This window comes from Malus sylvestris, chromosome 2, assembly GCF_916048215.2.
Source record: "Malus sylvestris chromosome 2, drMalSylv7.2, whole genome shotgun sequence".
NCBI classification, from domain to species: domain Eukaryota; kingdom Viridiplantae; phylum Streptophyta; class Magnoliopsida; order Rosales; family Rosaceae; genus Malus; species Malus sylvestris.
The window spans coordinates 9,492,707-9,519,439 of record NC_062261.1 but is presented as its reverse complement, the minus strand read 5'-3'; the positions used below and the strand labels follow the sequence as shown (position 1 = coordinate 9,519,439).

Genomic DNA, 26,733 nt, shown 5'->3' with positions numbered 1-26,733 from the left:
GATCTGTTACCAATAAAATTGAGCACGTTTACTTAAGTCATAATCCAATCATCAACTTCCATGTTATTTAATTGACAAAATTTGGTCTACAAATTTAGTCTCTTTAGTATTATCCATCTTAATTAGTTAAGGAAAAGAAAGAAATCAAGAGAATGTAGATACAATATTTCCCTTTTACTTGATAAATCAGCATTTTATAGACATAGTATATCTATTTGTTTCCTTGAGAAACAACTTGGATACTTCACTGGTTGAACCATTCAACTTGGTTGCCCATTTTTTTTTTAACATTAAACCATATAATACGTTTCAAATAAGCGTTTAAGAGGGAGTTGGGTATTTCCTAGAAAAAGCATATAAACAAGGGGTGTGCTATCCACACACCCTTTTTACTTTTCACACACCCTTGTTAATTTCTGTCCGTTGATCTTCTTCAATTCATCCGATCCGATGGCAGAAAACCAAAAATGTGTGGGAGAAGTAAAAAAAGGTGTGTGGATATCACATCCCTATAAACAATGATGTATGCATTATACACAATAATACAGATTAATTTGCATTTGCGCGCCAAGAAACATAACTTTTAAATCTTTTTACTCACCACCTTATTTATTGTCGTTAGATAAGTTTAAATTTTGATATTCGTATACATCCACTACATATATAAATCTGGAAATTTAAACTTATCTAACCATAATAAATATAATTACGAACATCACCAAGCAAAAGAACATACAAATCCATTCGTAACAAATTAATTAAATAACAAGATATTAAAATTTAGGTCGTGCTACTAAGATCACTTCCTTAAATCAAATTTCTAGCTTCGTTACTGCATAGATACATCGCCCTATGAAGGTCCGCGTAAATGATATTATTTTATGTATAAATGTTTTCTCCGCAAGGCGCATATGGGGCACCCGTGCGACGGAATTCAAACTATGCAAACCCTAACTGGGCTGAATATTGGCAAAATGATCCAGTTAGAGACGCAAGAGGCCCAGAATCAGGATCGGTAATAGATGGGCTTGGGCTAATACAATCCATGCAAGTCCTTTTGGGCCGGGCCGAGGACTCAAGCTTACGTGGCGACGAGTCACTGGTTGAATTCTCGGTACAGTTTTCACTCAAAAGTCCTGGTCCGCACCTGATAATTAGAACGCACAGGAAGGCAGCCTCCTCTGCAAGTAAAGTAGTCCTCAATCCTCTACTTGTATGTTCTTTTCGATCAAACAATCTCGATCTTTCTTCACAATCTGCAACCATGGTGCTCGAGGTAAGAGTTCCGAAACCCTAATTTTCCCTTCACGCCCTCGGTTAATTTCCGCACTGCAAGTTCAAGTTCGAATTCCCCAAGTTCTTGGATTTTCTGGCGAATTAGGGTTTAAATTTAGGGAAGTTTTGTTTGTTTAATTGGTCTGTTTGGTTTGCTTGACAGGCGACAATGATCTGCATTGATAATTCGGAATGGATGCGGAACGGCGATTATGCTCCGTCGAGGTTTCAAGCTCAGGCCGATGCTGTCAATCTGATCTGCGGAGCTAAAACCCATGTAAAGATTTCTAATTTCTGATTCTTTATTGTTATTTGGTCCCGTTATTCTTTGCTTGGTTGCTGGGTGGTTTGAGTTAGGATAGGAAAACTTCGATTGCCTTAGTGGGTTGAACTCAGCCTAACTTTTGAGATAGGTGATTATAGATTATCTCCCACTAAGCATTGCTTCATTGGAATTATGTAACTTTTGGGATTTGAATTGCGTTCTGTTGTTTAACATATGGTGGATTGTTATTTGATTGTGTTCTGGTGCGTCCATTGCGTCGAGAGAGGGAAAGAGACGAGCTCTTTGTGGTTTGGTTTTGGTTGTTGGGTCAGATATATGATCATAATGGTTCCTTTTTTGGTTTTCCAAGTGAAGTCATTTTGATATGGGTTGTTGTATACAGTCTAATCCGGAGAATACAGTAGGAGTTCTCACCATGGCAGGAAAAGGTGTTCGTGTTTTGGTCACTCCAACCAGTGATCTTGGCAAGATTCTGGCATGCATGCATGGTAACTGCTTTTACTTTAATATCTCACACATATGATTTGTGGTGTTATTGAATTTTGGAACTTTTGATTCCTTGTAATGATTCTTGACTACATTCTCATTCCCATTGTTATCGAGTCTTGCTTGTTGTCTGTAATAGAATGCATTCATTGATATTTTGACCCCTTTTGAATATCTAGGTTTAGAAATTGGTGGTGAGATGAACCTGGCTGCTGGCATTCAGGTGGCTCAATTGGCTCTCAAGCATCGCCAAAATAAGAAACAGCAACAGAGGATTATTGTGTTTGCTGGAAGGTTCATAATTCCAAGCCATGTTTTTCTTTTCATTTTGTTATTTGCTATCTTATCGCATATTTAGGACTTTGACTTAAGTGTATTTCAGTCCTGTTAAACATGAGAAAAAGCTTTTAGAGATGATTGGAAGGAAGTTAAAGAAGAACAGTGTAGCCCTCGATATCGTCAATTTTGGTGAAGAAGATGAAGATAAGTCAGAGAAGCTAGAAGCACTACTTGCTTCTGTGAACAATAATGACACCAGTCACATTGTTCATGTACCAGCAGGTCCAAGTGCTCTTTCTGATGTACTTATAAGGTCAGTGTTTTGATTGCTTCCTTAATTTCTTTAAATTTTAAAGCTTAAGAGTTGAGAGAATAACCCTGACTCCCTGAATTTAACTTGGGTCTCAGCACCCTGAACTTTATACATGATACTCTGTTATATGAAAAAACTTTAATGGCACTTTTTTATATGAAAATCCATAAATGTAAACAAACTTTTTGTTTAGTTGTTCCAAATCTTGACTTTTGTCGATATTTTATAACAAAGTGGTCAAGTCAGTGGTACATCAACACTTATGGGCCACGTTGGTTCAAAAGTTAGGATTTGGATAAACCAAAACATCAATGTCATTTAGGGTTCGAGTGTCAGAATTTTGAACTTCAAAACCAGTATAGGATACAAAAGACAGTTCATGGAGGATTGGTGAAATTTACCCTTGGAATTTTTTATTTAAGTTATGTTTTCTTTTCTACTATGGCAGCACACCCATCTTCACTGGGGATGGGGAAGGTGGGAGTGGTTTTGCAGCGGCAGCAGCTGCTGCTGCTGCAGGTGGTGTCTCTGGTTTTGATTTCGGCGTGGATCCAAACCTGGATCCTGAGCTTGCCCTTGCTCTTAGAGTTTCAATGGAAGAGGAGAGGGCCAGACAAGAAGCAGCTGCTAAAAAAGCAGCTGAGGATGATGGCAAACATGAAAAAGGAGGGGAGGGGCAATCCAGCTCACAAGATGCAACGATGACGGAGCGTGCCAGTGTTGGGACTTCTGAAGCTGAGAATAAGAGTAGTGATTTCATGGTGGGTGTCATTTCCTTGTTTCCTTGTTTCTTTTTCTTCTCTTTTTTTATTTTTTTATTTTATGAATAAGGAGTTGAGGGAGGGTGTAGCATTACAAGAATATATGTTCTCTTGTCCTGACATACCATGAAGTTTGCTAGCACCCTTGAGTTCTAATTGATCTTTTTCTTGGGTTGTTTTAAATGTTATTAATTCTTCGTTATGCCTTATCTTTTATCGGTTACAATGCCTTATCTTTTGTGTTGTCCTTAGCATGAAAGAAAAAACCATTATATGTAAACTGACCATAAACTGACAACAGGATGATGAGAATGCTCTGCTACAACAGGCCCTTGCAATGTCGATGGATGAACCTGCTTCCAGCCATGATATTCGAGATACGGATATGTCTGAGGCAACTGACCCAGAGTTGGCTCTAGGTGAGTTTTTACACTTTACCATACTCCAGTCTTGCATGGATGCATAGGCTGATAGGGCCTTTTTGGAATCCATCTTGGATCCAATTTTTTGTTTTACAAAATGATGAATGTAACTAAATTACTTATTACTCATTAGTCTCAAAAACAAAAAAATAGGATCCGAGAAGGATACAAAACAACCCCTTTGTTTTTTGCAATTTCTCATTGGTTGGACTAGGAATTAAGAGACCAAGAGTAAGATGCTGTTGCGAAAATGGTGAACTTCAACCATTTAGTAAGCATGTGTTGCTCATTTTGAGTCATTTCACTTTAGAAAATGTGCTGTTTAAGCTTTGTGCTTATCATTTGGCTATGTCCATTTAATAATTGGCAGAAACCCTGAAATTCTTAGCATGTGATAGAACTGCTTTGGTGAATTTAATTAATACGGTTCTCCTTGGTCATATATTCTGTAACTTCCCAATATCATAATGACTGTTATGTAAGTAAGTATTAAGCTTTAATTCCTCATATTTGGTGCTTGCAGCTCTTCAATTGTCTGTTCAGGAAGGTGAAAAAGATTCTGATAGCGAGAAAGATATGAGTAAATTATTAGCCGACCAGTCTTTCGTGTCTTCCATCCTTGCCTCGGTATGTCTACAACATTCTCATTTTCGTCCTTCCCTCCCCCGTGGAGAAGTGCAGTATAAACTATCTCCTCTAGTAAATTAATCACATGACATTTAAATGTTTCTGCAGCTTCCAGGGGTTGACCCAAATGATCCTTCAGTTAAAGATTTGCTTGCTTCCATGCAAAACCCGTCAGAGGTGAGATTATCAAACTTCTGGGTATGTTTTATGAACAAAAGAAATTAGAGTGCTAATACTATGTGTGCTGACCTATTGCTCTGGACAAAATGAATTCTAAATGTATATCATTGACAGTTATTGATGTGACATTGAATCGGCCATCCCTCTAGGATAGGAACATTAAGATCAGTAGTACTTTTGTGTGTTATCTGTGTTTCCAACTGAGTGCTTGTGCTTTAGTGGAATTTGTGAACCAGTTATGTCAGCTACAGGCTTTATCCATAACAAGAGCTTTAACATCATCCCGGCTTCTTTGAACCCCCATAGGAGCCACATCTAGCTTTATACCATAGTGCTTCTTCTGTAGTCCTGGTATTGCCTTAATAGGTTCTAAGTGGGGTCTCTACGCAACATTTGTCAAAGATGTTCAACTAGAGCACCTAGGTGTGGGGGCTAGGCGGAAAAACCAATTAGCACCTCTTGTACCTATGAGTGAGAGTAAGTCACTCAGGCAATTGCTTCTCACACTTGGAAACCCCAGTAATTTTGCATACCTAACACATACTTGCTTATTGTGTAAATGAAACCGCATACTTCAGTATCCTTTCCTAACATTATATGATTTTGATTTCTGGATTTACTTGTTTGATTAAATTATACTCGTCCAAATTGTTTACTGACATAAATTTATTTGTTTTCTGTCTAAGCCTGATCAGAAGAACGAAGACAAACCACCAAAAGAGGAGGAGAAATGATGCATGTCCGGAGTTATCTTTTCAAATTCAAATGCAGGTTTTGTTTGCTGAATTCACCCAGTTCATGTCTGTTGCCAACTTGCGCTGAAAGATGCTTCTAATTGGCAGCAAATTTCTCCAACCTTTAGTGAATGTCTCTCTCGGGTTCTGACCTTTAAGCTTGTAGATTGAAATTTGGATCTACGTTCGTTCGCTAGGTCAGAAGGCTCCGTTTCTACAACAGTACATTGATCCTTTATCATATTCGCTTCATACGGCTACAGATAAACTGATGGCGTTCTAGCAATAGACGTGCAACATTGATATGTATCTCTGCATTGAATTAATATTTACATTGTTACCAACGACGATATTTGTACTTGGGTGTTCTTTGTTGTTATTGGTGATTACTTCGGTAACTACTTAGTGACATCCTTCTGACTTTGTTCATGATGGTGATGAATAATTGCGTGATGCCATAAAGTCGTGTTCAACTTCCGAATAAGTCTAGCAGGTAAAAATCTGTCTCCAGTTATGTCGTTGTTCGACAACTCGCAACATGAAATATGCCATGTAAACCGTGGTTGGATTGTAGGTCTCATATGCATCAACGGTTGATAGTCACTCATGTGCATAAACAGTCCTCCCGGTAATTAATCTACGCGACAAACACATTCAAACAAAACACAATTTTTAATACGGTCTCTGTTCGGCAAGTATGATGTATTGGTGATTTGGTCTTCGTCTTGATTGTTGGGATGTCAAAATCGTATGCAAAACGAGGATTAATAGTCAATATAAATATTAGGATGTTTTCTATTTTGGCACAACATATGGTCTTCTATGTCACGTTGGATTCAAGCATCTCTCCAAATTTGAAAGGGATTAAAAAAAATGAAACATTGGTATTAGTATTAAACAAGCATGTTATTATATTTTTAATCGATGTCCCCTCCTGTTAATTATGTCACATTTTATGGTTTTTAGGTTAATTTTCTCAATTTCGTATTGATTTACTCTTGTACTACATAAATTGACACGCTTGCTAAGAGTTTGAAAAACTTTAATACACGTGCCCCACATACGATGATAGGACTTACCTCGAATAGAATCGAATGTAAGAGAGTTGGATTCTCTCCCCTCCATATTCCCCTTCCTACCCTCTTCTCTCAGTTTCGTCGTCTTCTTTCTCTTTCTGCAGAGAAGGTAAAACAAGATAATGTAGTGTAATCTTGAGTGTTCAAATAGGAGGGGAGGAAAGGGAGAGAGTCCAGATTCGTATGTAAGTGATTGTGTGAGTTTTGCATGTACAAACAATATAATTGTCATAAGAATCTGCTCCAGCTGTAATGAGTAAGATGGAACCAAATCTTTCCTAATAAAAATTGACACAAAGGATGCTTCCAACATTAATCAAGGGCCTAACTTCCTCCCTCTTAATGCAGATAATATCGTTTATTCCAAACAAAAAACAAAGTAATGAATATGATAGAGTTATATGATCATTAGAAAAAACTAACAAAAATAGAGACAAAAGTAATTTTCACACACAATCATTACATAAGTTTGAAAAGAAGAAAACTTACATGCAACAGTTTCATATTAACCGTCTTTGTCACCTCATCATGTCAACCAAAGATGCTCCCGTGGCTCATTTTCTAACTTTGGGTTCGAGAGTTGAACGGTTCTCCATATATGAAGAAAAAGAGACAGCGAGCCTATGAAATCAGTATCCCGATATGCAAGTTAAAAATGAACAAACACAATGAATGACCCGATGAAACATTACGTGTAGAAAAATGTCTCACTTGGCACCGAGAATTGGATTGGAATAGATAAACCACTGTATCGAGCGACATAGAGGGAGAGAGGATGGGGCTGATGAAATTGGGGTTCCACCATAAAACCAATTGGCAATATGAGGAATAGCCCAAGATCACATAAGCACATAGCAAACTTTGTCCCTCACAAATGTGGGACAACTCTCAACGCGCCCACGCACGTGTGGCAGATTTTCAATGTGGCAATTGGGCTTCACACGTGGATAACCTTGCTCTAATACCATGATGAAATTTGGGTTCCATCATAAAACCAATTGACAATATGGAGAATAGCCCAAGATCATATAAGCACATAGTAAACCTTATCTCTCACCAATGTGGGACAACTCTCAACAGGGGCATGTATAAGCTTGCAGGAGGGGTGGTGGGGAGCGTTTTGCTGCTGCAATTATGGTGGATGCTGAGGCGATTAGGCAAGGGATGGAGATGATTATTGCTAGTGATGTTATGGAGCCTGGGATTAGATTGGTGGTGGAATCAGACTCAAGGGGGTTGATCCAAATGATTAACAAGGAGATCACGGCTGGTGTGGCACTTGATGTTTATCTGCAAGATATTTGGAGGATGGCGAGCTTGTTCCAGTTGGTGACGTTTTGCTTACCCCATCGGCAATGCAATCATGCAGCTTACTTGGTGGTGGCGCACGTAGTTAAGCACAACAGGAGATTTGATTGGGATGAGTTGGGTCTGGAGTTTCTTTTTAATATTTTAGCAGAAGATGCAAATGTAACAGTTCATATTTAAATTCAATAAATTTCTATCTTTCGACAAAAAAAAGAAAAAAGAAAAAACAAATCCACATCCAACGGCCAAAAAAGTGGCGGTAAATTAACTCAACCGTTTACAATTCACTCCCCATCGTTTGAAGAATTTAAAAACGGCTCCTCTGTCACAGATGCCGCCATTAAATTTGATATCTCAAAAGGCCACAAGCTTTGCCAAGCTCGCACAAATGGAGCCCCATCCCCCCTACACGCCCTCGTACAGACTGTCCCCCTTCACTATCCAGTCCCGTCTTACCCTCTATATATTTAGGCCGGCCATTTTATTCCAACGGAGAAACCGAGGCCTCTTTTGTCCTGTCCTAACCGAAATTCCCAATCACAAGGTTAACAACCGTGGCAACAGGCCACAGACTCGCGGAGTCTGTTTTTGATATAACCCGGCAGAGCGAAAACCCTATTTCGGGTTTCGAAAATGGGAAAGGCGGAAACTCTGGGGTTGGGTTTTCGGCTTGTGGTTGTTTTGGTTGTGGGTTGTTTGTGTAGGGAGGCTGTTGGCAGCGGTTTTGTGAAGTATGAGACGGGGAGTGGCGTGGTGGAGGGGAAACTGAATGTTCATTTGGTGGCGCATTCACACGATGATGTCGGGTGGTTGAAGACGGTTGATCAGTACTATGTTGGATCAAACAACAGCATTCAGGTCATCCAATAAAAATGGACAATCAAATTTGTATACAATATATGAGTTCGTTTGATCCGGTTCATGTAGAAAGCACCTCTGTTGATAAGCATTTTTGCTAGAAATGCTTTTACCACAGTCTCTCTGTTGATAAGCATTTTTGCCAAAATCCAAGTGCTTTCACTAAAAAGTGGTTTTATGATGCAAAAATACCTTATAAGGTTTTTGCCAGAAGTGCTTTTGAACGTCTTAATGTGCTAGTTAATGAACTTGCTCATTTTGATTAGGGTGCTTGTGTTGAGAATACGTTGGATTCTGTTGTTGAATCGTTGGTTCGTGATCCGAACAGGAAGTTTGTGTTTGCTGAGATGGTAAAGCCAGTAATTAAGCTCCACAACATGATAAAGTTTTTCAATTTTTAGTTCTTTTTGTTTTCTGATTTGTTTAGCATGAATATTAGGCATTCTTCCAAAGATGGTGGTTAACACAAAGTCCGGGAATTCAAGCTCTCGTGCGAAAACTAGTAGATGCCGGGCAGTTAGAGTTTGTGTATGCTTCTATTGACCTGAATCTTTGATTTGCGTAAAGAAATGTGTTTGGTTTGCATCTTTTAATCTGTTATAAGAATTTCTATTGTATATATAGAAATGGAGGTTGGTGTATGCATGATGAAGCAACAACCCATTACATAGACATGATTGATCAAACAACGCTAGGTCACCGTGCAATAAAGGCGCAGTTCAACAAGACGCCTCGTGCAGGATGGCAGATTGATCCCTTTGGACACTCTGCCCTGCAAGCTTACTTACTCACAGCTGAGGTCAATTTGTTATGCTTCATTATTTTTCTACGTTGGTTTTGTCACGTGCTTGAATCTGAACTTTGTTTTGTATCGTATAATTCCGACGGAGCTGATTCTTACAATGTTATTGCAGCTCGGGTTTGATTCTGTGCATTTTGCAAGGATTGATTATCAGGACAGAGCGAAGCGCAAGGAGGATAAGTCTCTTGAAGTCATATGGCGTGGATCCAAAACTTTCGGTTCTTCATCTCAGGTTTAGAACTACAACTACTTCACTGTTACTATTTTAATTACCAAACTATTAACTTTCTCTTAAATAAAAAATGTAATTTAATGTTTACTATACAACTAACCGGCCTTATGCAGATTTTTGCCAATGCTTTTCCGGTTAACTATAATCCACCTCCCGGTTTCCATTTCGAAGTATTTGACGACGTAGTCCCTGTCCAGGTTCTAGTTTCAACAAAGAGTAACTTTTCCCATCAAGTATTTGATGTTCTTTCAGGTTGGATGTAATGAGGCATCAACTAATCTGTTGAATGATAAAACTGCAGGATAATCCTCTTCTGTTCGACTACAATGTTGAACAGCGTGTAAGCGATTTCATCAGCGCTTCAGTTACCCAAGTAATCACCTTATCCCTTGAGTATATAATGAAGTTTATGTGTTCTTAAGTGCTCCTTTAATTTTCTTATTAACTTTTCTTTTATCTAATGGTGAAAGCTGAAGCATGTATATGAGAAATGATTGAATGATCTTGGTGTGCAGGCAAATGTGACAAGGACGAATCACGTTATGTGGACGATGGGTGATGATTTCCAGTACCAATATGCAGAATCATGGTTCAAACAAATGGACAAGTTAATTCACTATGTTAATAAGGTGGAGTTTAATCACAAACCTCATACTGTTATGCGGATTTCAAGTTCGAAGTTGCATCATTGAGCTTATTTTTGTTTTTAGGACGGTCGAGTTAATGCCTTGTATTCTACACCATCTATCTATACCGATGCTAAAAATGCAGCAAACCAGTCATGGCCACTGAAAACTGAGGATTATTTTCCGTGAGTATTATTCTCTCATTTTCCCTCTTTTATCTGCAGAACAGGACTTACTGACTTAATCTATTGCATACCAATGATTGCCAACAGGTATGCAGATGCGGTAGATGCTTATTGGACTGGATTTTTCACTAGTCGCCCAGGTTTGAAGGGATATATCCGCTTGCTAAGCGGATATTATTTGGTATGAAATTAAATTAGTCGTTATGGTAATCATCCATAGCATCTGATGCGTTCTGTCAGTTTTAAGTGTAATCCAAGTGGTACTTTGGTGTGAACTTCTATTTTTGCAAAATAGGCGGCACGAGAACTAGAATTTCTGGCTGGAAGGAGAGCAAATGGTTCCAATACAGATGGCCTTGCAGATGCTTTAGGAACCGCACAGCACCATGATGCAGTCACCGGCACTGCCTTACAACATACTACAAATGACTACGCAAAGCGCCTTTTCATCGGAGCTTCTGAGGTCTCCAGCTAGTATCTCTACACCTTTTGATCCTTTGATTTTTTGCATTTGTCTCCGACACTGTTATTCATCGTCTGTGCTAAAATCTGCCTTAGATATCTTATGTAGCATAATGACATTTTATAGGCAGAAGCTGTTGTCAGTTCCGCTCTTTTGTGTCTAACTACAAATAAAACAGGAGATCAATGTACTAGCTCAACACCGACTTTTAGCCAGGTGATACTTCAATTCATTGTCATCCGTTGCGTTTGGATCATTAATGCTAATTTTCTGGATATACTTACAATTTGCTAATGTTGCATTGTTAAACAGTGTCAATCACTCAATATCAGTTACTGCCCTCCAACAGAGGAAGATATTCCACAAGGGAAGAGCTTGGTAATTTTTCTCCTTTTCTTCTAATTTACTTGTGGATAATTCGCGGATGAAATCTTTTGTTTATCGTTCGTTCTCTTCAATTTCAGGTTGTTGTGGCGTATAATCCTCTTGGATGGAATCGGGCTGAGATTGTTCGGATTCCTGTGAGCATATGTTATTCGCATTTAGTTTATGCTGTCATACAGTCAATAGTGTAGGTTTGCTCACTTTTTCTGTTCAACCAGGTTAATGATGCAACTCTTTCTGTTCAAGATTCTTCGGGAAATATTCTTGAGGTACAATATGTAAGTTTGGACAATGTAACAGCGAATTTAAGAAACTTCTACGTAAAAGCCTACTTGGGACAGCCACCAGACCAAGTTCCAAAGTTCTGGCTAATCTTTCAAGTCTCCGTGCAACCACTTGGTTGGAACACATACTTCATTTCAAGAAGAACTACCAAACGTAGATGTACGCATCTTTCCTCTTTCCTTCAGGACCTTGGGAATTCTCAATTGTTATTCCTTATGAAGCTCATGTGCTCAAAGTATACTAGAATAAATTATGTGCTATCTGCATTTCTTTGTGCCCCTTACTTCTGTAGTGAAGAGCGGAAATGGATTTCTTTCTGTGATGGACAGTCCACAGAATGGAACAATTGAAATCGGACCTGGAGATCTGAAAATGTCGTTTTCTTTAGCTTCGGGACAACTCAATCGGATGTATAATTCTAAAACAGGAGTAAGTTGTTTCACATGTGCAAGTGACAAAGTTTAGATTTACAGCCCTCAAAATGAAGAGCCGGTTTACTTTATTTATTTAGACTGTGGTGGAAGTTTAAAGCAATTTTAATTAACAATCATGTATCACCAGGTTGATGTACCGATACAGCAGAGCTACCTCTGGTATGGTTCAAGCAGAGGCGATGCCGATTCCCAGGTGTCGAATATTTCTGCTAGGACTTCGATTTACTTTAGCAAGTAATTCCGGTCGATGAAGTGCCTGCTGAACTAACATGTAGTTTATGTGATCTATCCAGCAAGCTTCTGGTGCATACGTATTCCGGCCTAATGGCGCCCCTCCAACTGTTGTGTCAAGATCAGTAAGCCTTATTTTGAGTATTATCATGCACTTTCCACGCTTTGAATTACATGGAATTTCACTTTATAAAATAAGGATTGAGAGATAATATTTGGTTATTCACTATAAATTCTGAAAGTTTTTATTTTATTCTACAGGTTCCTTTAAAGGTCTTTCGTGGACCGATAGTTGATGAGATTCACCAACAGTTCAGTCCATGGATCTATCAGGTTATTGGCACTTTGTCAAATTGCTTTCTCTGGTTGAAACGTCTTTTGTATCGGAAATGCATAAATAGCTCACTGGATTTGTTTGTATGAGATTCTACGTCCATGAGCGAGCTATACAGATCATTTTGGACCCTAATAAAACATAGTACAGAAGTGAAATTGAAGCTAACGTTGTCTTATGTTGTTACCAACTGCATTTTGCTAAACGAAAGATTTCATTTGTTATTAGGTCACTAGACTCTACAGAGACAAAGAGCATGCCGAAGTTGAATATACGGTGAGTCACGCACCTTCCATTTATTTGGACAATGGAAGCATAATTGCCTTTACTTTGAATGTCCACCGTATTCATCCGGCTGATAAATCCTCTCTTTATGCAAAGCAGTAACGTATTATCTTGCTAGACTCAAATCATGTAGTTCTGACATATTTTTGTTTTGAAGATCGGTCCTATTCCCACAGAAGACAGTGTGGGAAAGGAGGTCATCACAAGAATCACAGCAAACATGGAAACAAACAAGGAGTTCTACACCGATTCTAACGGAAGGGACTTCATTAAACGGGTATCTCATACAAATTAGTAGTCTACACGGAAAATTTTAACAGATGAAGTTTGCTGGTTTATCGTTGATTTGTCTTGTGAATTCTTAAATTTGGAAAAGTTAAGTAACACTTAAGTCAGGGTTTTGCAGGTGCGAGATTATAGACCAGATTGGCCCCTTGTGGTTAATCAACCTGTGGCAGGAAATTATTATCCAGTAATTTCTTCAATTTTCTTACGTGATATACGCACTTACACCACAACTAGCTAATCTCATTGTATATATGGTGTGATCAGTTAATAGTAATTTTGTTAACGGTAGCTATCTTCTTGTATTTTCAGCTAAGTCTTGGAATGTTTACTTCGGATAACAAATCCGAGTTCTCAGTCTTGGTTGATCGTGCCACTGGAGGATCAAGCATTGAAGATGGACAAGTAGAGCTGATGCTTCACAGGTTTGATTCCGACAGACTAATTTTCAGCATCCAGGTCAAATAACTGCTTTATTATGGATATGGATATGTTGACCTAATTCTCTGTGCTTGAAACACAAGGCGTCTACTTGAGGACGATCCAAGTGGACTGGGTGAAGCTCTTGATGAAATAGTGTGCATCGAAGAAAATACATGCGAAGGACTAACGGTATCATGTTATACAACAATAGTAGTTTCTATTTCTATGAACTTAGAGTAAAAACGCTTATTTCTTGTACGTTTTATATTTTTCGCAGGTTCGAGGGAACTATTATATGAGCGTAAACCAGGCAGGGTCGGGTGCCCCCTGGCGCCGCACAACTGGCCAGGAAGTTTACTCTCCGCTTCTTCTAGCATTCGCCCACGAGGTCTGACTTCACCATAATTACAGAAGACTTAGTAAAGCTTCATTGCTGTTGATCTTATAATATACGATTTTAATTTTCAGAAAATGGAGGATTGGACTGCATCACATTTGACAAAATCATCTATCATGGATTCTAATTACAGCTTGCCTCTCAATGTTGCCTTAATTACTCTTCAGGTAACTGTAAACCACTGAACAACGAGACGAGTGCCCGTTAATTTTCACTCTCTCTCTGGCTCTCTTTCTAACATTCTAGTTTTGCAGGAACTGGATGACGGTAGTGTGCTCCTTCGGTTAGCTCATCTATATGAGGTAAAAAGATGTGCAAAAGAACGCGCTAGTGACATAATTGATTTGATGATGCAGTTAATTTAGTTTGTGTTCACTTCTTTTACGCTATTGATTCTACCAGGCAGACGAAGATCCTCAATATTCAACACTGGCCAAAGTTGAACTGAAGAAGATGCTTACAGGAAAAGCGGTACATTTTATTGTACATTGTTTCGCCCGACATACGTTTTACAGTATAATTGACGATTGCCATAATGTGCATGTTGGTGATTGTACTTTTCAGATAAGGGAGGTGAAGGAAATGAGCTTGTCTGCAAATCAAGAGAAGTCAGAGATGAAGAAGATGACATGGAAAGTCGAGGGTGACGTTGGAGATGTACCTACGCCGGTTAGAGGGGGGCCCGTCGATGGCTCAACTCTTGTTGTTGAGCTTGGACCCATGGAGATACGCACCTTCTTATTGAGATAACTTGCAGCGCAAGCAATAGGTATGGCATGAAAATTATGTGAGAACTATATAAATGATATATAATTCGATTGGACTGAGGTAGCTCAGGTTGGGTGAGAGAGAGAGAGAGAGAGAGAGAGAGAAGCCTCATGTTTATCTATAGAGGAATGTTGAACACACCACCACCAATCAAGTTACCAAATCACCGACATGGTATGCTATTAGTGAATTATTTTTTGTATATGTGTCAGACTGTGATTGACAAGTACGAAGGGCTATTGCTACTTAACTATAAGGAGCGAAACAGTGCTCGATTGGATATGTTGACTTAAGTTTCTATTTCAGATAAAACAATGTATCATAGACTGAAACAACGCTAAACTTACAATTTTTCCTGTAAACATCTTCTTCAGTTCAACTTTGGCCAATGTCGAAAACTCAGGAACTTCAGCTGCCTAAACACGCAACAAACATGGAGGAAGTGAGTGACACATTAGTACTCAGTTCATTCCGTAACAAACACGGAGGGGAGGGGGTGTACAAATTATCTTTTTACCTCATATAGATGCGTTAGACGAAGCAGTACACTTCCATCTTACAATTCCTGTAAAACAAGGGTGAGTGAAAAAGTGAGAGTAACAGACGCTCTATATATTCGTTCACAGTAAATTCACACTTTACAGTCACCTGAAGAGTAATTAGAGCAACGTTGAGAGGCAAGTTGTAATTTGGATCCATGGAAGATGTTTTTGTCACATGAGATGCAGTCCAGTCCTCCAATTTCTAAACAATACCAACACATTACACAATCAAGAGCTAGTTACGAAATCCAAATCGACATCCTTCCATCCAAATAGGTGCTTAATGTAGTAGTCGAGTCATACTTCATGAGTAAAAGCCAGAACAAGTGGAGAGTAAACTTCTTGTCCAGTTGTCCTGCGCCAGAGAGCTCCATCCCCTACTCGGTTGATGCTCACATAATAATTTCCTCGAATCTGAAATGAAAAATATAAATCAAGATAAAGATAACGTGATCAGAAGCATAATGAATCTGTTTTGGTGTAAGATTGTTAATTTCATCGATGCAGACAATTTCGTCAAGGCTTCATTCATTCCTTTAGAGTCGTCGTACATTAGACGCCTTGCGTTTGAACAACGAAAATCAGGTTAACATGTGGACACATCAAGATTATGATAGTATGTCTAAAACAAACCTGTGAAGCATCAGCTCTACTTCTCCATCTTTAATGCTGGATCCTCCAATGGCGCGATCAACCAAGATGGAGAATTCAGGTTTGTTATCCGATGTAAACATCCCAAGATTTAGCTGAAAAACAACATCATACCGGCGTCAATAAGAACCTTAAACAGTTCAAACCATTTTTCATGTGAACTAGTGCTGAGAAACTTAATGGATAGTAGTTTCCGGCTACAGGTTCATTAACCAAAAGGGACCAGTCTTATCTATAGTCTCGAACCTGTGAAACCATGATTCGAGTCAGCATTTATATAACCCTTATGAATTAAAAACACTCGAGACAAATTTGCATCTCTTCATCAAGAATTACCCGTTTTATGAAATCCTAAGCTTCAAATGGAGTCTTCTTATGCAACACCTTGGTAGGACATCTATTGAGAATGTAGACTGCAGTGTTAACTGCTTCTGCCCAAAATTCAAATGGAATCCCTTTCTCCAACATCATGCATTTAGCCATTTCTACAATGGTCCTATTTCTTCTCTCAGCAACACCATTCTGTTGAGGAGAATAGGCCACTGTGAGTTGTCTTTCTAGGCCAAGATCTTCACAATACTGAGAGAATTCCAGAGAAGTATACTCCCCTCCCCTGTCACTCCTTAATTTCTTCACTTTGAATCCACTTTGTAATTCAACAGTTGCCTTGAACCTTTTAAATATGCCAAATGCTTCAGACTTGTTTCTCAGAAAATAGACCCATCCCATTCTGGTACAATCGTCTGTGAAAGTGATGAAATACTTGTTTCCAGCTTTGGTAAGTGTTTGCATTGGTCCACATATATCAGTATGTATTAACTCCAATGGTAGTGCAGCTCTCCAATTTGTTTCTTTAGGAAAAGCATCTCTAGAATGCTTTCCAATAGCACATCCCTCACATACTGTGGAATTCATTCTGAGCTCAGGTAAACCAGTCACCATATCCTGCTCTTGAAGTTGCATGAGAGCTTTCATATTTAGATGCCCGAGTCTTCTATGCCATATCTCAGCTGCTTGTTTAACACCTGCCCTCATAGCCATTTGTATTCCTGGTTGTAACTTCAAAGGAAAGCTTCGATTTCCCTTCATAGGAATTTTAACAACCAAATTAGAGCATGTAAAGTCTTCATAAATTCTGACTTCAATTCCCCCAAACACAAGATAATATCCATGCTCCATCATTTGTCCCACGCTCAATAGATTCTCCTTTAAACCAGGTACTAACATGATCTCCTTGATGTACCGTTTGCCTTGCTTAGTTGCAACCATTAACTCTCCTTTTCCAACTACATTAACCAACTCCCCTGTGCCCATCTCAACTTTGGCAGTAACATTTCTATCAATGTTCTCCAGTAAATCTTCTCTTCCTGTCATGTGATTACTGCAGCCACTATCAACATACCAAACATCTTCTCCATTCTTCACTGCAGCAGCCATACACACATAGAACATGGTTGGATTGTTCTCCACTTGTTTGACATAATTGGCCTGTTGAGTAACCTTCTTTGACCTGCAATCCTTAACAAAATGCCCTGGCTTATCACAGTTATGGCACCTTGGTTTTCCCTTGAACCAACACTCTCCAAAATGAAGTTGATCACAGTACTTACAAGCATTCTTGACATTATCAGAAGGCCCAGTAAATTTTCCTTGATGGTGCACATATTTGTTATCCCATTTCTTACTCTTTGTCTGCCAGTTCTTTGTGGGTTTAAAACTTTGATTGCCATTGTAATTGTTCTTCCTGGGAGCTATACTTAAACTAGCAAAGGCTTTTTCCGTATTATTTTCAGAGTGTCTCTCAATTCTTTGCTCAAACCCTTTTAGAGTGGCAACTACATCCTGCACATCAACTGTCTCCAAATCCCGTGTATTCTCAATCACAGCTACAATACTATCATAGGATCTAGGAAGACTAATCAATAATTTCTGCACTATTCTTTGATTTCCAATACTCTCACCATAACTTTTCATTTGCGTAATGAGATCAAACAAACGCACAAGATACACAGAAAATAATTCAAGTTCACCCATTCGAGTATATTCAAAATCACGCCTTAAGCTTTGAAGTTTCACATATCTCACCTGTTTATCTCCAATAAACTCTTGCTTCAATATATCCTAGGCTTCTTTTGCTGTTTCCAGAATAGCGATTCGTGGGAAAATTTCATCGGACACAGAACCTTGAATAATCCCGAGAGCCTTAGCATCCTTGATCATGTTCTCCTTCAGCTGCTTTAGCTCAGCGGCAGTGAGTTCTTCGTCTTCTTTCTTCACCGGAGGATTATACCCCGTTTCAACCATATCCCACAGATCGTGAGATCTGAAAATAGTCTTCATCTTTATCTGCCAGAAATCAAAGTTTTCCCCATTGAAAATCGGTGCTCGAAGATCAGCACCACTCGATCCAGCCATATTAGACTTGTTATCGAGTTACCCAGTGATTTTCAGATTGTTCTTCAATCGCAGCAAACTCGATTCTCTGTCGAGTTCCTTAGCTGCAACCCTTGTCACAGATTCACGCCCAGATTGAGATCCAACCTGGCTCTGAGGCCATATTAGTGTTTGATTTTCTGGTAGATTCAATGGAACAGTAAAATGCACACACACACAGAGAGCAGAGCTTTCTTCTAAGATTTTTGTGTATTCAACTTGTTCACTCAGCAAAGAGCTCAAATAACATGATTTAACGTTGGAGGAGTGAGAAACAACTTCACTCTCTCACAACATTACAAATCCATCACAACCATTCATTTCTAAGTCATCATATAAGATGCTTGCACATGTCATGAGCTATGACTCATTCTAATCTAATCTAATCTAAATACCAATTGGAATATGATCCAAAGGTTTACATTAGATCCTACACTTTGTTTATAATGAAACTACCACAGCAAATACATTTATACTCCAATAGAATCAGTGTAAAACACTTTGTTTGTGGTCATATTCGTTGTCATTCGCATGATGACGTCTTTTCCCACACGATCTTCTACTGGAATTGGACCGATTTTAAAAATAAAAGTATATCAGAACGTCAAACACGGTTGATTTCAGAATAAAGCGTAATGTCTGTTTTTCATGAGAATAAAATTGTTAGTATATATCGCTCACAGTGTATTCAAATTCAGCGTACTCTTTATCTTTGTATAGTCTGGTGACCTGATAGATCCATGAGGTGAACTTTTGGTGAATCTCATCTAACAGAGGTCCACGAACAACCTTCAATTGTACCTGTAGAATGGCTAACAATGTATATCAAGCTAAAACGTACAAAGATAAAACACATGTAACGAATATAATGAGGCTTCGCAAATACATGGTGACATGGAAAGATGGCATACAGATTTTGACACAGCATTTGGAAGGGAGTCGCTAGGCCGGAATATGTATGCACCGGATTCTGCTCAATAGATCATACAACTTTATGTTAGTACAAATGACACAAGGTATGTTAGAAATCAAACCTCCAGACCTGCTCAACCAAACCTTGCAGCTAGCAACAATGGGAAAAGGGAATTGGAGAAGATGAGATGAAGCACAATTCTCAATTTCTGTATTGATTTTCAACCACGCATTGCAACTGAATTACAAAAGCATATATGCTTTGCGAATGCCAGATGGTGAAATGCAAAACAATCTAACAACTTATAAGTTCTATTACAATTTTGCCCCAAAAGTTAACATATTAACCCCAACATTTATTTAATATCAAAACTGATCACAAACCATAACAATACTCCCCCCTTCGACAAAACCTTGTCCACAAGGTTCAAACTTGGAAATCTTGAAACTTCATTGTAAAGGTGTCATAATCCTCCCAGGTGGCTTCACTGTCATTGCGATCAACCCATTGAATCAGCAATTGGACTCCTGCAACAGTGCCTTTCCGATACAGCCTGCGAGCTAGAACAGCCTTACGAATAGCTTGGAACAAGCCATCAACAGTAACTTGTGGAAGAGTGGCACCAGCAACCACATCAGTACCCAATTTCTTTTTAAGATTGCTCACATGAAACATTGGATGTATTTTGGTACCCTCAGGGAGTTTCAATTTGAAGTTTATGATACTAGTGTGGTGCTAAGGATTGAAGGTGATATGGTACTAGTCGCAGGTAAACCAAGTCACCAACTTCAAACACCCTTTCACTCCTTCTCTTTTCAGCTTGAACTTTCATCCGGTTTTGAGCCAAGTCAAGGTTATGCTTGAGTACATCCAGGATCCTATCCCTCTGTTGTAAGAGTTGCTCTACTGATTCCACTCGTGTAGACCCTTCTTCATAAGGACAGATATGTGGAGAAGGGTAACCATAGACCACTTCAAAAGGGGTAAAGCCAAAAGAAGTGTGATAAGAGGTGTTGAAACACCATTCAACCCAAGATAACCATTGCACCCATTTCTTCGGTTGGCCTCCAACAAAACATCGTAAGTAAGTCTCCAAACATCTATTCAACACCTCTGATTGACCATCACTTTGTGGATGGTACCCCGAACTCATTGACAACTTAAACCCTTGCAATTTAAAAAATTCCTTCCAAAAATTGCTTTAAAAGATGGGATCACGATCACTCACTATAGAGCTTGGCATGCCATGGAACTTAAACACATTATCAATGAAGACTTGGGCCACTGTGGCAGCACTGTAGGGATGAGCTAAAGCCATGAAATGGCTATATTTGGACAGCCGGTCGACTACCACCATTATGACAGACTTGGTTTTACAAAGAGGCAAGCCTACGATAAAGTCCATGCTTATAGCAGTTCACACCTTACTCGGAATAGGTAGGGGTTGTAAGAGTCCTGGAGGAGACACTGTTTCAAATTTGTTTTGTTGACAAATACCACATTGAGACACAAAAGCTTGGATATCCTTCTTCATACCCTGCCAATAATACAGTTTTTTGATCCGGTGATAAGTCTTTAAAATGCCCTGATGTCCAACTGCAGGAGTAGAATGATACTCCTCAATAATCTTCTGTCGCCATGAAGAAATCGAACTAAGTACAATTCGATGCTTGTAGCACAGAAACCCATTGTCCAGAGTATATTTGGATGCAACTGAAGCCCCTAGTGTACCGTGGGCGGGGAAAAACACTTCCCTGGTCTTGGAAATTACCCATTCATCATTCTCAATATCTCGCTGGAACTCGTCTAACCACCCAAAGTAGGGGTAGGAAATGGCAGCACAACTCATCTCAATGGCAGAAACTGGAGGGTCACCAATATCAAATTGTAGTGTTTCAGAAATTCTCGAGAGGGCATCAGCCACCACATTATCATTGCCCTTCTTGTACTGTATCTCATAATCAAACCTAAGGAGCTTAGAAACCCACTTCTGTTGGAAGGAAGTATTGGCTCGTTGACTGAGAAAATACTTAAGACTGTTGTGGTCAGTCCTTATGATGAAGTGTCGCCCCTGTAAGTAATTTTGCCATTTCTTCACGGCATGAACTATGGCAATAAGTTCTTGCTCATAGGCAGAGAAGGCTTGGTTCTTTGGGCCTAATGCTTTGCTTGTATAAGCTATGGGTCGTTTGCCTTGCTGTAGGACTGCCCCAATGCCATTCCCTAAGGCATCACATTCTATCTCAAAGGGCTGTGTAAAATCTGGAAGAGCTAATACTTGCGGAGACATCATAAGGGACTTAAGATGGTTAAATGCATCCTGGGCAGTGGCATCCCAAGTAAACCCGTCCCTCTTGGTTAAATTGTACAGTGGCTGACATATTTTTCCATAGCCAGGGATGAACTTCCTGTAATAGCCAGTAAGCCCAAGGAAACCCCTTAACCCTTTCACTGTCTTTGGAGGATGCCAATCTTTTATAGCCTGTAACTTAGATGGATCAGCTTGCACCTCATCTGGAGAGACTACATGGCCTAAATACTCCACACAATTCTGCCCAAAACAACACTTAGAGTATTTGAGAAATAATTGATTCTGTTGTAAAACCTGAAACACAATTGCAAATGGTGCAAATGATCTATCCATGTCTTATTATAGACCAAAATGTCATAAAAAAAAATGAGAACAAATTTTCCCATAAAAGGTTTGAATAAATCGTTCATGAGGTTTTGAAATGTGGCCGAAGCATTAGTAAGCCCAAAAGGCACTACTAAAAACTCATAGTGGTCCTCATGGGTACGAAATGCAGTTTTCTCAACATCTTCAGGACTCATTAGTATTTGATGATACCGGGATCGAAGATCAAGTTTAGAGAAGTAGACTGCACCAAAAAGCTCATCAAGTAAATCATCAATAAGTGGTATTGGATACTTGTCCTTCATAGTCAGTGCATTTAGCTCCCAATAATCAATACACATACGCCAAGTGCCCTCTTTCTTCTTAACCAAGAGGACATGGAAGGAAAAAGGATTGTGGCTGGGACGAATAAACCCCGAGTCGAGTAATTCTTGCACAGTTCTTTCAATTTCAGTCTTCTGTATAGGACCATAATGATATGGCCGCAAATTTGGAGGTTTGGCGCCTGGAACCAAAGGAATGTGGTGGTCATGACCTCGAGAAGGTGGAAGCTTAGAAGGTAACACAAAGATGTCTTCGAAAGCCCTAAGTAACTCATTTAGTTCGTGTGATTATTGAGGAGATAATGCAGAATGGTGCAGTAACTGACCCTCCATAGAATAGAGGAAGAGACCCAAATGAGAGTTAGAAAACTCTTTATCCAAGTGTTGCAATGAAACTTCCTGAATAAGTGGGGCAATAGGTGGGCTGTGAGTCAATTTGTAGTGCTGAGCATTGGCAGAAAATTCCATGGTCAATAGTTGGAAGTCCCAAAGAACAGGACTTACAGAAGACAACCACTGGACCCCAAGCACCACGTCACAACCACCTAAAGGAAGAGAGTATAAGTCAACTACACAATTGTACCCTCCCCAACAAAGGGCAGTGTCCCTACAACAACCCGAGCTCCGGACAGTTCCTCCATCAGCGATCATAACCTCAAATGCTTGAGTACTTTGTGCTTGGCGAATCCATTTCTTAAGCAACAGAGAATCAATGAAATTATGAGTACTCCCGGAGTCCAATAAAATCTTGACAGATTGTCCAAGAACCACATCATTAACCTTCATAGTTTGAACAGACTGTTTAGCAGTGGTTCCATAAAAAGCACACTCACTTAAAGACATTGCCAATAACTCAGGAGGAGCATCATCAACATCAGTGAATTCACAATGAGCATCAGAATTAACAAAATCCAACATGAGTAATTGTTTTAGGCCATATTTATGCCCCGGAACCCATTTATCAGGACAAAACCAGCATTCTCCTTTGTCTCTCTTCAGTTGAATCTCGGCAGGAGTTAATTTCTTAACAGGCACATGACCAGCTCTGAGGACCCGCAGGGGCAGAAGGAGGAAGAAGTAGTGGTTGAGGTTTAACAGGGATAGAAGTTCGAGGTGTAGTTGCTTTGAGCTCGATAAGTTTAGAGTCTAATTGCCCAGCAATAACAATAGCCTCATGTACAGTTGTCGGTTTCAAAAGCTTAACATCAAACTTCAATTCAAGTTTTAATCCCCAAAAAAAACAGCTCTTAAGGAGAATAGGCCCAATTCCAGTGGTACGATTGGCTAATATACGAAATTCCACAACGTAATCGCACAGGGTACCTGTTTGCCTCAATTTGAATAATGCCTCAGCACTATCCTTGAACTCATTTGGGCCAAATTCTCTACAAAAAACCTTAGTGAAGGCTAACCAGTCCGGAGTAAATGTGAGACAATCTATCCATTGAAACCACTGCAATGCTTCCCCTTCCAGATGAAAGGATGCAGTGAGCACGCGTTGGTTCTCTGGAATGTTGTAGAATGTGAAAAACTGCTCCGCTTTGTAAATCCAGGTGAGTGGGTCATCACCGTTGAAAAAACGGGGAAAATCCACCCGCTGTGTCCACTAAGTTCGATAAGGATGCCCCTCACCCGCCCAATTGAGGTGCCGATGAGGTGGATGTAGATCCAAATCAGGAGGAAGTGGTAGAGGCGGAACGGGTTGAGGCATAGAAGTGTCGCTGACGCCCTGAAAAGAAAACTCACGGCAAAACTGCTCAAAGTACACCGGAAGGCGACGATCGAGATGAGCAGGGAGATCGGACTCCAAACCGGAGTGCACAGAGGTCTTCACCACATCGGCGATGATAGATTGAAGATCTGCAAAAGAAGCTTCCAGAAAAGAGAGGCGAGCGTCCATGGTAGCAGAACGGGTAGCAGCGGGTTTACGGGGCATACAGGGAGGGACCAGGATCGAAGGGTGATACCAATGTTAGAAATCAAACCTCTAGACTTGCTCAACCAAACCTTGCAGCTAGCAACAATGGGAAAAGGGAATTGGAGAAGATGAGATGAAGCACAATTCTCAATTTCTGTATTGATTTTCAACCACACATTGCAACTGAATTACAAAAGCATATATGCTTTGCGAATGCCAGATGGCGAAATGCAAAACAATCTAACAACTTATAAGTTCTATTACAATTTTGCCCCAAAAGTTAACATATTAACCCCAACATTTATTTAATATCAAAACTGATCACAAACCATAACAAGGTATTCCAACGACCGGCTTGAGTTCTGTAATTAAGTAAATCGCAACCCTAGGACAGATATTTGACACTCGGGAACAACAAACCACCTCCACTTGCATTATACCAGAAGTAGCTCTGCTGAATTGGTACATCAACCTAGTGATATATGTTGGAGCAATAATAGAAAATATGAGAAATAACAATATAACTCCAATGATAATAATCATAAAGAAATTCACAACATCAATTATATATGAGATTAATATAAACAATTAGAGATAAAGTTAGAAAAACTGACAAACTTGGAGATTGAGGCTTGCATAAATGCAATGTCCTAAAGATAGAATTTCGCCCCTACTCTTGTGCTTGTAGTTCGATAGGAGTCTATCTCCCAAGATTCAACAATCTATAATCCGAAGTCAAAGCACTTCAATCTTCCGACTCTGGCGAACTTTATATATTCCGTACTCTTAAGACACGACTCGGAATTTGACACACAAATCATTTGAGAAACAAAGTGGGGAAACCCTATTTCTCAAGAGTAAAAATTAACTCTAATTTTCTATATCTAATACCAATGGTTTCATGGGTTTATATAGAATCAAACTTCTACTTATTAAAGAGATGTAACTTTTCACTATAAGTATACATCACTTATCAAGGGAATATCACTTAAACAACATAACCGTTCTAAGATGTTGGTTAACACTATTTTTCATTCAATTATTAAAATTATATATTACAATATTTCATATTATAATATATAATTTCCAACAATATATGATACATATACAAATCACTCTTTCTTGCATGTAAAGAAAACTACGGAAGTAAGTAAAAATGATTGTGCAAGTTCAAATTCCCCCAAATTCATCGTCTTTCTTGGAAATTAGGGGTTTAAATTTAGGGAAATTTTGTTTGTTTAATTGGTCGGTTTGCGTTGCTGGACAGGCGACAATGATCTGCATTGATAATTCGGAGTGGATGCGGAGCAGCGATTACGCTCCGTCGAGGTTTCAAGCTCAGGCCGATGCGGTCAATCTGATCAGCGGAGATTTCTAACTTCTGATTCTTTGTTGTTATATGTTCCTGTTATTCTTTGTTTGGTTGCTGGTTAGTTCGAGATATGATAGGAAAACTTGGAATGCCTCAACGGGTTGAGCTCAGCGTAACTTTGGCTGAAATCACCCAGTTCATGTCCGTTGCCAACTTGTGCTGAAATGCTTCTGCTTGGCAGCAAATCTCGCCAACCTTTAGTGATCGTCTCTCTACTCAGGTTCTGACCTTTAAGCTTGTAGATTGAAATTTGGATCATTGTTTGTTCGCCTGGTCAGAAAGCTCCGTTTCTACACCAGTACATTGATCTTTATCACATTCGCTTCATATGGCTTCAGATAAACTGATGGCGTTCGAGCAAAAGACGTGCAACATTGATATGCATCTCTGCATTGAATTAATATTTAACTTGTTCCCAACGACGATGTTTTTACTTGGTGTTCTTTGTTGTTAATGGTGATTACTTCGGTAACTACTAAGTGACATCCTTCTCAACTTCCCAATAAGTCTAGCAGATAAAACATCTGTCTCCAGTAATGACGATGTTCGACAACTAGCAACAAGAAATATGCTGTGTAACTCGTCGTTGGATTATAGGTCTCATATACATCAACGGTTGATAGTTACTCATGTGCATAAGCAGTCCTTCCAGTAATAAATCTACACGACAAACACATTCAAACAAAACACAATTTTTAATATGGTCTCGGTTCGGCAGTATGTATGTATTGGTGATTTGGTCTTCGTCTTGATTGTTGGGATATCAAAATCGAATGGTAACGAGGATTAATAGTCGTATAAATATTCGGATGATGTCTATTTTGGCATACATGTATGCTATTATATGTCACGTTGGATTCAAGCATCGCTCCAAATTTCAAAGGGATTAAAAAATTGAAACATTGGATTCAAGCATCGCTCCAAATTTCAAAGGGATTAAAAAATTGAAACATTGGTAATGGTATTAAACAAGCATGTTATTATATTTTTAATCGATGATCCCTCCTGTTAATTATCTGTCACATTTGATGTTTTTTGGGTTAATAATTTTCTAACCACATTAAGTGGTCTAATGGTAAAGACACGGACTGCGGCTCCCCAATAAACAAAAAAAAGTGAGAGGTCTTGGATTCGATGCTCCGAGCTGGTAAGTCTGCTTGACTGTGGCCATGGGTAACGTGAAACTCCCCATAACCTCTCTAGACCC

General features: G+C 39.3%; 2 protein-coding genes and 1 long non-coding RNA gene across 4 annotated transcripts; 2 read left to right on the top strand and 1 right to left on the bottom strand.

The window, feature by feature from the left end:
• The first annotated feature begins 1,159 nt into the window (after positions 1–1,159).
• On the top strand, positions 1,160–5,825 carry LOC126604239 (26S proteasome non-ATPase regulatory subunit 4 homolog). Its single transcript, XM_050271398.1, has 10 exons — positions 1,160–1,276; positions 1,439–1,552; positions 1,944–2,049; positions 2,227–2,341; positions 2,430–2,639; positions 3,088–3,400; positions 3,702–3,819; positions 4,346–4,449; positions 4,558–4,626; positions 5,316–5,825. Exons 1-10 carry the CDS (start codon positions 1,265–1,267, stop codon positions 5,361–5,363), a joined length of 1,209 nt encoding a protein of 402 aa, XP_050127355.1. The 5' UTR covers positions 1,160–1,264; the 3' UTR covers positions 5,364–5,825.
• Positions 5,826–8,295: 2,470 nt separating this feature from the next.
• Positions 8,296–14,837, top strand: LOC126604186 (alpha-mannosidase-like). The gene is made up of 29 exons (XM_050271336.1): positions 8,296–8,605; positions 8,872–8,955; positions 9,045–9,133; positions 9,230–9,404; positions 9,520–9,639; positions 9,753–9,836; positions 9,941–10,012; positions 10,155–10,268; positions 10,350–10,450; positions 10,538–10,631; positions 10,746–10,913; positions 11,040–11,129; positions 11,226–11,291; positions 11,378–11,434; positions 11,516–11,741; positions 11,875–12,011; positions 12,144–12,209; positions 12,310–12,372; positions 12,509–12,580; positions 12,810–12,857; positions 13,024–13,143; positions 13,273–13,338; positions 13,464–13,576; positions 13,676–13,763; positions 13,852–13,962; positions 14,043–14,138; positions 14,226–14,273; positions 14,374–14,442; positions 14,536–14,837. The coding sequence occupies exons 1-29, from the start codon at positions 8,381–8,383 to the stop codon at positions 14,719–14,721; spliced, it is 3,048 nt and encodes a 1,015-aa protein (XP_050127293.1). The 5' UTR covers positions 8,296–8,380; the 3' UTR covers positions 14,722–14,837.
• A 4,017-nt stretch (positions 14,838–18,854) lies between these two features.
• Positions 18,855–19,690, bottom strand: LOC126604348 (uncharacterized). Of its 2 annotated transcripts, none has more exons than XR_007616583.1 (3): positions 19,277–19,690; positions 19,047–19,177; positions 18,855–18,927 (listed from the first exon to the last, which is right to left on the bottom strand). It is a non-coding gene; the product is annotated as an uncharacterized LOC126604348 (long non-coding RNA). The 2 variants fall into 2 exon arrangements; XR_007616579.1 differs by having other exon boundaries at positions 19,047–19,166.
• Positions 19,691–26,733: the final 7,043 nt, after the last annotated feature.